Source organism: Pelodiscus sinensis, chromosome 3, assembly GCF_052426305.1.
Source record: "Pelodiscus sinensis isolate ZL-2025 chromosome 3, ASM5242630v1, whole genome shotgun sequence".
Lineage (NCBI taxonomy): Eukaryota > Metazoa > Chordata > Testudines > Trionychidae > Pelodiscus > Pelodiscus sinensis.
In genome coordinates, this window is record NC_143054.1 from 108,579,580 (window position 1) to 108,593,063 (window position 13,484).

General features: G+C 42.6%; 1 protein-coding gene across 1 annotated transcript in view; it reads right to left on the reverse strand.

Moving 5' to 3' along the window:
* ZC3H12D (zinc finger CCCH-type containing 12D) overlaps positions 1 to 13,469 on the reverse strand; it is a 36,068-nt gene extending 22,599 nt beyond the window's left edge. Inside the window, exon 1 of the mRNA XM_075924409.2 lies at positions 1,874 to 13,469. Coding sequence (XP_075780524.2) covers positions 1,874 to 2,175 — 302 coding nt within the window. The 5' untranslated portion in view covers positions 2,176 to 13,469. The remainder of the gene's footprint in view (positions 1 to 1,873) is intronic.
* Positions 13,470 to 13,484: the final 15 nt, after the last annotated feature.

Consider the following 13,484-nt stretch of genomic DNA (forward strand, 5'->3'; position numbering starts at 1 on the left):
CCCATGCTTGTACCAAGCCTTCTCCCTCCTATGTCTGGTTATTCCCACCATTCTGCCTGGGAGATAAATCTTTGGTGCTTCTCCCTCCATCCAGAGGAAGAAATTACCAGGCAGGGTTCTCTTTCCTTCCCCAAGGGTCAAGCTCCCTGGATAGGTTTTCTCCCTTCTAACTCTGGATTCCCAACGATCAGGGTCCTTATATGTGGGGAAACACCCTCCCCTCCCCAACATACACACCTCTGCTCGGACTGCAAAGGTTGACTGGGAATTTCTTTTGTCTCCTCCTGCCTCTAAAAAGACAAGAAAGGAACACTCTCATCAAGTAGGGAAATGGGATAGGAATAACTGACCAGCACAGTGTGTGTTTAGAAAATGATTGTGGCTCAGCTTGATCACTCACATAAACACTGAAACATCTGAATGTTTCTACAAAACTAACTCTGAACCCCTGGAGTTTTCATCACAAGCTTTTCATGGATGTATAATGTGAGGTAGGTGCGAGTTGTGTGTTCTCATGTATTTTTGCAATGGTTGTCTGCATGCTTATATGTATTTTTGCCTCAGTAATGCTGTAGTTAGTATATTTTTTAAAACGCTATTCCTCATCAGAGAAGTAGAGCACAAACTATTTAAAGGGGGAAAGAAAATTATATGAAAGTCACAACTGAGCTGATAAACATTTGGAAAAGGTAATACAGTCCACATTCCTACAAACCACAAATTAAAACCAAAATGCACAGGCCAAGGCAGTTTGGGGTTGTGCTTGCAAAACCAAAATAACCATCTACATGTTTTGTTAGTCTTTAAGGTGCTGCTGGATGATTCGTTGTTTTTTCAAGTTTTTCCAGTTACAGACTAACTCGGCTACCCCTCTGAAGCAAAATAATAGTGACTGAGGTTTTGACAAAACCAAACCCCAAATTTCCCCATTTAAACTACTTCTGCTTCTCAGGTCAGTTGGACTGTTCCTTCTCTTTCATGAGTCATGATCACCTGATGTACAAACACAGACAAAATATGCAAAAAGGTACAGGAACAAATCATGTGGTGAACTACAATTCTGTTCTGCTCTTTATAGGGACTTATACAATTGAATCAGATATTTTTTCCAAGTACAGTATTACAATAAACACTTCAATTACTGGTTAGTCAGCTTGCCGTGCCAATGCCTCAATGTATTGATTTAGATTTCTTGGACAGCTGTGGGTAGAGAGAGCATGACTTCATTTATGAACTAGAAGTGGAGAGAGGACTGGTGAAACATATTGCTACAGTCAGAGGTTAGGAGATAGTTTCAAAATATTCATCAGAAGTCATCATTATTTTAAAAATCAGTGCTTGATACTGAGAATGAGACCACAATACAAGCTGCAGCACTGTATCGGAGATTTCACCCACAAAGAAGAGGACAACTTCATGCAGCATTAAAAAGCAAAGTTACTGAGATACAGGCAGTCCCCGGGTTACGTACAAGATAGGGATTGTAGGTTTGTTCTTAAGTTGAATTTGTATGTAAGTCGGAACTGGTACATATTGTAGGGGAAACTCTAGCCAAACATTTCTCCAGAGCTCAGTTTTATTCTCCCACACCTCACTTCCCTCAGTCCTTTATTCTCAAGCTGAGGTGTCTGCTGAGAAAAGCCGTTCCGCGTCTTCCTGGTCTGCTGTGGGGGGGGCGCTAGCTTCGTGTCTCCCTGGTCTGCTGGGGGGGGGCGCTAGCTTCGCATCTCCCTGGTCTGCTGGGGGGAAGCAGCTAGTGCGGGGTTGCCTCACCCCGTTTGTAAGTAGGGATCTGATATAAGTCGGATCCATGTAACCCGGGGACTGCCTGTATTTAGGTCCCTTTTAGGTATGAAAATGGGAAGGCACGTACCTCATTGCAATGTTGCTGCCATCGATCACAATAGGTCTCAAGTGACTGGACGGATCAGCTGGCGCCTCTTCAGGGCCTTTGGGCACTGCAGGACTGCTACATGACCCACGGGGAACAAGTCTGGGGAGAGGCTGCTGGGACTGCCTCTCCTGAACTGCAGGCCTGCTACCAATCTGAATCAACTCTTTCAGCACATCGTCCTCCAGGGCCCCTTGACCCAGATTCTCCAGCACTTTGCAGATGTCCTGCTTGCCATACCCCAGCTTGCAGAAAAACTCCATCTTGCCCAGGTGTGCCTCCATCTGTGCAGCAGGCCCTCCCTCTGGGCCTGGGCTGTTACCAGCGTGCAGGATGGGAACCTGCCGAGGCCAGTCTCAGCAGGCTTCTCTCTTCCTTTTACTTAAAGCTTTTGTGCTATTGGCAGCTTTCAGCTGGCATCAGCTTTAGAGAGGGAAAAGATTTTAAATAAACAATTTAATGTAGTAGCCAAGGAACGGCTGTCCCTAGCCCCCCTCCCACATTCAGTACACGGTCATACTTGTACACGAGACAAATCTTAAAAGGTCCATTCTAACTTAAGAGAGTGCCCCCGGTTTTTCTTCAGACACAATGAACAGTCTTCTGCTACGCTCTTATTAGAAAAGCACCTCTGTAGAGCATCCAGTTTTTGTCAGTTTCTTGGGGGGGGAGTGGTTGAAGATAGGCATCACAGTGCTCCACGTGTATGAAGTGTGTGTGCGTACATACAGACACACATGCTTGCTCTCCAACCCCATCTCACAGGAAATCACTTCAACTACAACATAACTGGGGATTTTCAAATTGCTCAGTGTGGTTAATGAACGACAGATAACATCTTTCTGATTTCAATGGAGTGATCTCAGCTGTCATAGCAACTCAACAAATATGGCAAACTTCATCTAGTAGCAAAGAGGGAATTGTTATTTGCAGCCTTACTTGGAACTTTGAAAACAAACGTCTTAACGCTCATGAAAAATTCTAATCTTGTGAAACTCCACTGAGGTGAAATCATTCAGAAGTTCCGCTGATGCATGGCTTACCTTGTTTTCCCAGTACTACCTTCTCTTTTAGGGTGTTTTTTACATGAACAAAAACAGTTTCCTTTTACAGTGTATGTCTACACTGGCCAGTCTTGTGCAAGAACATATGCAAATGAGCAGGGCTCAACAAACCATGGCGAGATCTACTCACCAGCCCCGCACTGCGCAAGCGCGCAGCGCTGGTGAACGGGGTGACCAGCTGAAATCTACTTGCCTGTGGCAAGTAGAAACAGTGATTTGTCCAGCCCTGCAAATGAGGCACAGTGATGAATATTGCCACGCCTCATTTGCATACTTAATGAGCTGCCATTTTTGCACAACGGGCTTTTGTGCAAGAAGGAGCAGTCTACTCTGCTCCTCCTTCCGCAAAAACCCTCTCTTGCGCAAGAGCTGTTCTGCCGCTTATTTTCAGGCAGAATGGCTCTTGTGCAAGAAACAGTGTAGATTGCTCCTTCTTGCATAAAAGCATCTTGTGCAAAAATAGAAGCTCATTAAGTATGCAAATGAGGCGCAGCGATATTTCATATGTTCTTGCACAAGACTGATCAGTGTACATGTAGCCTAGGTGTAGCAGTTTGAGCCTAAACCTATTTGAGCAGTTTTAATTTCAATTGGATTCATTGTTGAGAATATGGAAGAGAGGGGCAGTGAGTATAAGCGAGGGTAGCAACTTTCTCTGGCCTTCACTAGGCATTTTGTCCTCAGTCTTGCCAGTGGCATTTTTCTGAAAGCCTCCTGCCACTGCAACTGCATGATAGAAGCACTAATGGACAGTGGTTGCTGGTATTTTAACCAGGCCCAACCTCTGCAGGAGTGAAGGCTGAAGTTTCCTTCCCGACAAGCTGAGGTATTTTGCCACAGGACGCTTTCCCAGGGACAAAAGCGGATGTTATTTAACTTGGAGCTTCAATTAATCAGGGCTCACCTGTACTACTATTTTTAGAGAAACATATTTATGCTCCAACAGAGATCTGTTGCACTCTAAACTGGTGCAACTACATTTTCAATGAAATTCTGTTAGTTTTGCTGAACCTCTCTCTTTTCTATTTAATTTTTCACACTGAACAAAGCCTTTGGAGCAGGGATCTTCTTTCTCCTCAGCATCTGTATAGCATCTGGCACAATGGGACCTAGCCCAAGTCTTGAGATCCTCACTACCGCAGCACATGTGTATTTATAATATGAAGAAGTGAAAGATGCCATCAGTTTCCTTTCAGGTCACCATCTGAGGATGCCGAAAAAGTAAAAAAAGCTTGTTTGCTATTTATCTCCCACCATTGGCCTGTACTAGGGATATTACATTTAGTTTATTCAATTAATCAACTAGTCAATAGATTTTCCATCAACTAGTCGATCAGTCAATAAGCAGGGAGCCGCTGAGGGGTTAGCTTCCAGCCCCAGGAGTTAACCCACATGCGGCTCTTTCTTTTAAAATGTATTACGAGTCAGCAGGCTCTTAAAATATTTAAAAGACTGGAGCACAGCAGACAGACCCTAGGTGTGAGCTGGGCCAGCTGATTTCTGGCTCACGCCGGATCCCCCTGCTGTGAACCAGCCTTAAATGTAAAAAGACTCAAGTGCAGTGGGGGGACCGGGCCTGAGCCGGGAATCAGCTATCCTGGCTCATACCAGGTCTCCCGTGCTGTGCTTCTGGATTTTTAAATGTATAAAGAGCCAGCAGGCTCTTAGTACATTTAAAAAGCAGATCTGCAGCATCTGGGACGGCGTGAAAGCTGGGAATCAGCTGATGCCCGGCTTGTGCCTGGTTTCCACTAACCCTTTGCCGCCTGTGGAGACGGTGCTGGGGAGGAACAGGCTTTCAGGCTGATAGAGGCAGCCTAAACTGGGCTTTTCAGAAGCTTTCCTGATGAATTTGCCCCTTAAAGTATGGTCATTAGACAGCACAATGAACAAAGACAATAGGACAAAGTGTATAGGAGAACTGAGAGAAAAAGAGTAAACACTGCTAGTGTTTTGAGACCACTGGCTAGGATGCTGATCAGCGCTGTGTCATTGTTTCCTTGTACGCCCCAGCTGTATGTATCCATGTGTTGTGTCATTCTAGACTCACATTGTGAACTGTGGCAAGGACCAACTTTTTTGTTCTGTTTTTATAGCATCCGGCATACTGCAGTCCTGGTCCATCCCTAGTGCTTCTAGGTGAAACAATAATATAAATAATTATAGAATAGTGCCCACCATGTGGCTCTGGCCTTACCAGGGCCATGTCCCAGGTACAGACTTATGAGTTTGTTGCAGGCTTTGTATTAAGGAGTCAGGTTCCTTACCCAGGGCAGTGGAGAATGGTTCTTGAACTCCATGGGTATTGGGTTCAATCCAACAGCCACTCCACCCAGGGCACCACCACACACGTGACCTGTGTGGATATTGGAGCTGTTGTGGCTTTCTGGAACATGGGCTGAGCTTTCCTGGCCAGGTAACATCTGTAACACACACATCTACTCTGTGGCTCTGTCTAGTGATCTGGCCACATACAGCAGTTTGGAGTCTGTTTTTGCCTGTTAGCTGTGTAACCTGCGTCTTGAAGCTCAGGCACTAGAAGAAAAGCTTAGGCTTTTAGTTCCTAAGTTCCTGGTTTCAAGCCCCAGCAGATTATACTTTGGCCTGGGAAAGTTACTGAATAGATTGTCTTTCCCCACAACTTTTAAATGAGTAGCAGAAGTGGATGGGCCAAGGGATCCTTGCCAGGGAACACACACTGATTGTCCTCCCTGAACAGTTCTGTAAGGCCACTGGCTTACTCCTTCATTCTTCTCTCCAGAGTTACTTCTTGTGCAACACTGACACTGGACATGGCCAACTGAATATAGTCAATGGACAAAGACTTATACCAGACAATGGGCCAAGACTCTTAGCGTAAATGAGCTGTCCCAGAGTCACTTGGTCTCTTTGCAGGATTGAGGGCTTAGAAGACCTCATGGTGCCAGGGGTGTGATTAGAGCGCTGTGTAGTTCAAAAGCTTATCTCAGCTCCAGAAGTTGGTCCGACTTTGTGGGCCAGATCCTCTATTATGGTGCAGGTATCTTGAACCACACTGCTGACAGATTAAAGCCATAGAGCCAGAATAATTGGAGAATAGCCCTCATACAAGGGGACAATTTCAAATGTCTTAGAGCCAGCATAAAGATGCCCAGCCAGGTCTCTGTTCATCTTGCTGACCTAGGGACTATAGCCAGAGGAAAGGAATGTTGCTGAGTTGCTCCTAGGCTGTGTCCATCTCAAGCTACAGATTTGTACTCAGGGTTGTTGGTAATTGGCATTAAGCTAGCGGTGTCAGTCTCCTTAACTTGCATGCTGCAGCACCACAAATGTGTAGACACCTTTATGCTGCCTTAGCACTCTTCTCCATCCCTAATTTGTGCTGATTGCTCATCAACTGCAGCCAAAAAATTATCCGTACAGCTCTTGAAACGTACCAGCTACCACTAATTTGACTCTTACCTTTGGACAGTTTCACTGCAGGAAATTTTAAGAGCTCGTCTATTAAAATAAAAATGCCAGTCAAGAAAAACAGCCTTACAGAAAGAATGTTTGCCATGAAGCTAAAGCATTTGATTGTGCTGAAAGATCATGTGGGTGAAAACTCAATTTCTCTTTTACCACCTTATGCATCCCTGCATTGGCTGAAATGATTAAAAGCAAAGAGTTGTACTCACAGAGTGTGCTGTGTCCTGTCCAATATTGTTTTGAATCACCAGCTGCCTTGCCCCACTGTTAGTGCACCTGGCTGATGTCTGAACAATACTGTCCCCACAAGGAAGTCACTGCTGCAGTTAGAGGCATTATAACTCTGATGTCAACCAAATGCAAACAAGAACACTAAGCAGGCCACACCCCTTTTCATGTGACCGTTTTACTTCCTTAAATGGTTGGCTAATATCATTTAACTACATGAGTCCTTAGACTTTCATTTGTTTTGCAGAAAAAAAAAAAAAAAAAAAGAAGAGGAAACTAAAGGTTTGAAACAATAGTTTATGACTCACCCCTGTGAAGTTCAGCCATTTGTCACACATGGAGAACCCAACAGCACTTAGCTGGTAAGAAAGAGAAATGTAAGTTCATCTACATTCTCAGACATGGGAATGTCTTACCTGTTTACCAAGGAGAGTGTTTTATCAGCATGATGGGGGGGAGGGGAGGCAGTAAAGAATGATTTGTCCAACTCACTACCTCCCACATTCTTCATAACAGGCACCATTTTGATCCAAATCCTGCAAGCCCTTATTCAAGTGCATCAATGCTGGAGAGGACCTGCTCAGCAGGATGACAATAAAATAGCCAACAAAAACAACAGATTGCTGAACTAAGACATTCATGTAGACATACTACTTTCTCCTCAGTTTTGATGGGAGCTGCCTTCCCACTATAAATGTGGAGTTCTTTCATCTCATGCCAAATGCTGCTGCCATAACCTACCTACTGTGCCTGAAATTTCAGTGGCAGGGACCTAGGGGAGAAATCTTCTGGGATGTATGGTAGCGGAGGGGAGACAGAAGGAAGGGAGGGATTTATCAAAGAAGGTGTGAATCTCTAGAACACTGAAGTTGCTGTAAGATGGCTCCTCCTGGAGCATGGGTTCTGCTGCAGAGGAAGGGGGTGAAAGAATCAAGAAGGTCGCCTGCTATGTCATTATTATTAGGGTCCTACCACTTTCATGGCTACGAAAAACATGTCGTCATGTAGCACACAAAAGACCAGATTTCATGGTTTCTCCTGCTACAGATTTCCCAGAGAAGATCAACAGCTCTCAGATTGGAGGTCTTGACCCAAAAGGGAGTTATAGGAATCATCAGGTTTATTTGTTTTTGGTTTTTTTTTGGTGGCAGGAGGGAAGGGCGGGGAGCTATCATGACATTACCACCCTTACTGCTGCACTGCCTTCAGAGCTGGGCAGCCACAGAACTGCACCTGTTGGCCAGGCACCCAGCTCTGAAGGTAGTATCCCAGCAGCAGCACAGAAGGGTAACTATTTTGCACAAAATAATCTTGCAACCCCTGACCCTCAACTACTCTTTGGATCAGGGCCCCTACCGTAACAGCACTGCAAAATTTCAGATTTAAATTGCTGAAATAATGAAATTTATTATTTTTAAAATCCTATGACTGTGAAATTGACCAAAAAGGACTGTGAATTTGGTAAGGTTGTATCACTGTCACCCAATAACATCTCCATGCTAGCCTCCAATTCATGGCCAGTGTAGATATGTTATTTATAACATTTCAGCTTTGACTCGGGCCCAACAAGCTGTGCACAGCCACATGGCCCTATGCCATTAGCTTGCATGGTCTCCTCTCAACGCCCTCCTATTGTTGTTCATACCTACGTGTTAAAGCTAGTCTTAAAGTCAGCCTGTAAGCCTCTCTCTTCTTTGTGGATACAGCACCTAGCACAACAGGGCTTAGGCTTGATAGGGACCTTTTGACATAGCCTTGCCTTGCCTTTCTGTTACTGTAAAACACATCAAACTCATTCCAGTACACAGTGACTGCAGCATTTTATTTTTTTAGAAGAATGATCAAATTATCACTGTGATGAAGTAAGTGAAACCATGCCTGAGGTTTAAAAAACAGTATTACTATAAATAGCTGTTGCTGCAGCACATTCAGTGCCTTATACCTCACAGAGGAAATTGACTTTTTCCTTTTTGCAATTCTAAACTTTCAAAACACCACCTATTGTCCCACGACAAGCCTTCTAGGGAGAAATTTAACTGTAATTAAATAAACAGACCATGATATTATTTATAATTCATGATGACAGTGTGTTTTCTCATTCATTATTACAGTATATCAAACACTCATGTTCGCTCTGTTGCTACTGGCTCTCCCCCTGCATCTCCGATACTGCAGAAATAACATGAAGCTTACCTCAGTTATCTAAAGTAGTGCATTTCTTTGACTAAAAACTGTAAGATACATCAGACTTTAGGGGATAGGGAGGCAAATAAGGTTATGGCTACATTAGAAATGCTACAGCTGAGCTGCTATAGCGTAGTCCCTTAAGTGATACAAAGGGTTCTGCCATCACCCTAGAGTTGTCTACAGCAGGGCTTTGGTCAACTTTATTACATCACACAAAGCATGAAATTTTTCACAGCCCTAAGCAATGTAGTTAAGCCCATCCAACTTGGTTGTATAGATCAGCTCTAACTCTGTACTCAGTAGCTTCAGGGGGTAGCCGAGTTAGTCTGTACAGAAAAAACAAATGGTCTGGTAGCACTTTATAGACTAACCAAACATGTAGATGGTATTATGAGCTTTTGTGGAAGTTCATGATAATACCATTTACATGTTTTGTTAGTCTATAAAGTGCTACCAGACCATTTGTTGTTTTTTCCTGTACTCAGTGTTCATTAGTAATGAAAATGAAGAAAACTCACATTGTGTTTTGAACAAATATGCCCCCACACAGAATTTTAACCCTTTCCCCCCATACACTATTATATAATTTTAACTGTTCCTATTTTAGCTCCTCCTTTCTTACCTCAGCTAAGAACATCCCTTGACCGAGGCATTTACTAGATTGAGTCAGAAATGGATTTTGGATAGAAAAATACAAGAACACTTTTACATAAAAATACAAGCAATCCCTTTTGTACAATAATGTAGGTAAACATTATTCTGAGCTGATCACTGTGGCTTTACAGTTCCTAATTTTGCCAGTATTTTTTAAGAGACAAATTCTAGAAAACATTCCTCTGTTGAGGCTGATGGTTTTTTATTTAGGAATTTACTGCTTTGAGATATGGTCAATACCCTCCACCACATTTTATCAACCTGAACCCAAAGTAGCTCATGCTTGACACTGCTGTTGAGTAGCTGACAGGTTTGTGTGTGACTTCCTCAACATTTTCTGTGTAGATTCCCGAACTGAAGTCAATGGTAAAATTACCATCAACACATATAGGGAAAGAATTTCACTCTTGGATTTGAATTAAAATGACCTGGCTTTATCTACTCACTTGAAGCATATTACAAAGTCAGGATGGTCAAACATAAGTGTATGAAATATACAATATTACCAGACTGGGTTCTGAGCAAAGAGATTTTAAATAGCAGGCTGTAATATTAGGGCCTGACCTAAAAGCTCACTGAAGTCAATGAGAGTATATCTGAGCTTTGGATTATGGCAAATCTAAAATACTTCTCAAAGCAGGACAGAGTTTCGATAGATATACATTGATTCAAGCCACATACTGATGACAGGAAGTGACGGTGGAATTTCTGCTGACAATACTATTACTTGGTAAAATTGTTTGGCTTCCTAAATTGCAAAATGCACCTCCAGAATCCAAGAAAATCATTGTCTTCCATTGCTGATGCAGCAAAATAGTATTTCTATTAGATATCTCCTTTGATTAGTAATCAATGTTATAGCTACAAAAAACCCTGTGTCGATCCATGCCACCGGTTTCAAGAGAGAATACTTTGCCATAAATCTGATGCAGTCTAAGAGACTGCATGACAAGCACACTTAGCTCTCTCAACCAATTTATGGAGCAGGGACACCAACAGCCTTGGAAGTAGGCTGCCTCACTCAAAGAAAAAAAAAAGTTAAACAAGGAGAACAGAAAAGGCTATAGAAAGTGGTGATTGGTCAAAGGAGAGAGGAAAGACCTGGCCAGGCTGGCTACAAGTTGGCCTGCACTCAGCAAAACTACAAACATGAATGAGAGAAAGCCACTAAACTCATAACCAGAATGTTACTATTTCAGCCCCAAACTCTTGCTAACATCTGCACTACACAAGAGCAGGAGGTTTTTAAAAGGTAGTCTTATGCCATCAGCATGCACATTGCCTAGCTCCCTTCCAACATTCTTTGGCTTCTTGAAAAATGCTATGATCCCATTGCAAGTTCTATCACAACATGAGAAGAATTAAAAACACACACAAATTGTTGTTGCATCAATGCTTTAAAGAGCTATAAAAACAGACCTAAAATCTGTTCTGAAAGCTGAGTTGTTCTTATTCCCCACAATTTTCTATCATATTAACTTAAGCACCTCATTCTCAACTAAAAAGTCACAAACAAGCATCAAGTTGAAAAGTTTATTGCTATTCAACCAGAGATTTCTTAAGTGCACCTGAAAAAATGCTTTACCTTTAAAGAACTGTCATAACACCTACAAAGTTCAGGATTACTTTTTTAATGCAAGCACAATGCATTACATTAAGACCATCACTTCAAACAAAAAAAAATTGACGGTAACTTGAGCAAAGGTGTTCAGGCAATATATACAACAAGCACTTGCGCAAGCTACTGTTATTTAACATTTTTAGATTGTTTTTAGCTATCAGATAATAGGTTCTTTCCACCTGCCACCGAAGAGCTTACAATCTTTGGCTTTGATCTTACACTTGACAATATGCTCTCAATTGCAGGGTTAGAGACTAATTTCAGACCTGACATAAACCGAGCAACAAAGCACGTGGAAACCATGGGGTGAGGAAAAATAAGATCAGCTAGTTACTCAAAGAACATACACATTTTGGTGGTGCACTTCCAACATATTTATCAGAATAATTACAATTCATTTTTATGGACATCAGACAAAAAGGGAGTGAGTCATAAAGATCCATTTGAAAGGAGGGGAAGGGAGAGGGTTAAGTGACTTGAGAGCAGAACTGGGAGGCTGTCTCATGCACAGGGGGGCAGTGTGGAGAAACAACTGTGGCAAATGCCTCAGTCAATGTATAGCACTTAGAAGTCAGCATTTTGGTTATAGAAAACTGACCTGAACTGGGAGCTAGTGACGCTGCCAAAATATGAACTGCCAGGTCCGATCATACTAGAGCAACAAATTCATAAAATACTAAATATTTACCCGTGAAGGTAGAAACAGGAAGCCATCAACAAGATGATTTAACTGAAATTATCAAGTAAAGAATGTACATGGAACAGCATAGGATTACTGGTGGATCCTCCCTAACAGGTCATCCACAATAGTGCACCAATAGCCCCAGAAGGCGGCTAAAAATCAGGCTGCCATATTCCCTACCATAGATCTTTATTTTAAGAACCTGGCCTCTTGCAAACATTTTTAGTGCATCAGCACTGACAGGTGATGTGCGGTTCAAACACAACAACAATTCCCTCACCTATGTGTACAGCTGTTAAAATGTAGCCTAAGTATGTAGAGAGGTGTCTATAAGAGCAGAGGTTGAAGTTTCATTGAAATATAGATCCATAACTTTTTTCCCCCTGCCATGGGAAATAAGAGACATAAGAGGGTGCTACATGTACAGCTATTAAAGAAAAAGGGAATTCTATAAAGAAAAAAAAGACCCCCTCCCCCCAAACTCTTGAGCTCAAAAAACTGCACTGATGCCCTGCAGTGTCAGAAAATTTCCCCTTGAAAAGACGTCACAGCCAAAGTGAAGGTATAGAAGCTGAGGTTTCTGCTCTGAGGTTTTCAGTTTTACAAATCAACATTACCAGAGAACTGTTTTATTATTTCAATACCCTGCTCCTTGGTGTCAGTATTAATCCTGAGGTTAAAGCTACCATAGCTGTGAAAAGTGAATGACCAGTAAGGAAGTAAGAACTCAACGTGAGTGGAATGAGTCACCTTTCTTAGGAAGCTGTGTAGGAATCATACAGGGCATGATTACAGCCTATTACTAAAGAGACCTATCTCACTATACTAAGCCACAGAACCATTGCAATGATATGAAATGGCTGGTTGTCTCGGCTGACCTTGCAATAGAGATCATTCATCTGCACAGTAACATTACTTCTTAAAGCACCAGACAACATGATTATGCGTAGGATTGGATTCCATTTATCTCATAATGCTTGGAACTTCATGCTTGTATCAGAAGAGTCTGGGCATTTTCCAGAATAGCAGCCCTCACAGAGAGAGACATGCTATGAAATGAGGGTAGGTGTGCCAGAATTTCTCAGCTCCATTTGGCATCTCTCCTAAATTAGGTACCTACATTGGTATTTAAATCACAGAAGTGTAGGACTGGGAGGGACTTCAGTCATCTAGTCCAGTCCCCTGCACTCAAATAATTACTTGGTTACCCCTGTATGGAGTACAGTGACTTATGCACACTGGCAAGGCAGTGTGGAAAGTTTGCACTGATATGACCTGTGCTTCAGATGGATTGATGCTGAACATTATCTCCCTTCAAACAGCATTAACTTCAGATGCAGCAAGCACTAAGATGTGTTAATAGTTTTATGTGTTTGACAGTTAAAATACAGCCATTTCAGACAGACAAGAGTACTGTCCAAAGGCTGGATTTTCTTACAGCAAAATACAAAGTGACAGACAAAACCAAATTGCCTTGCATTTCTTAGGGCTATGAGACAGCCATACTGTCCCAATCAGTCCCACTCTGAATAGTCTGCTGTAATACAATCCACCCAGTGAATGCCATGTGCTGAATCTCATGCTGACAGAGCACTGTTCCTAGGTCTGGGTCTCTCAGGGTATGTCTAACACTGCAACAATGAAAAACACCACCCCCGCCTCGAACCACTACCACCATACTGAGTCTAAGAGCCTGGATCAACTGATCCC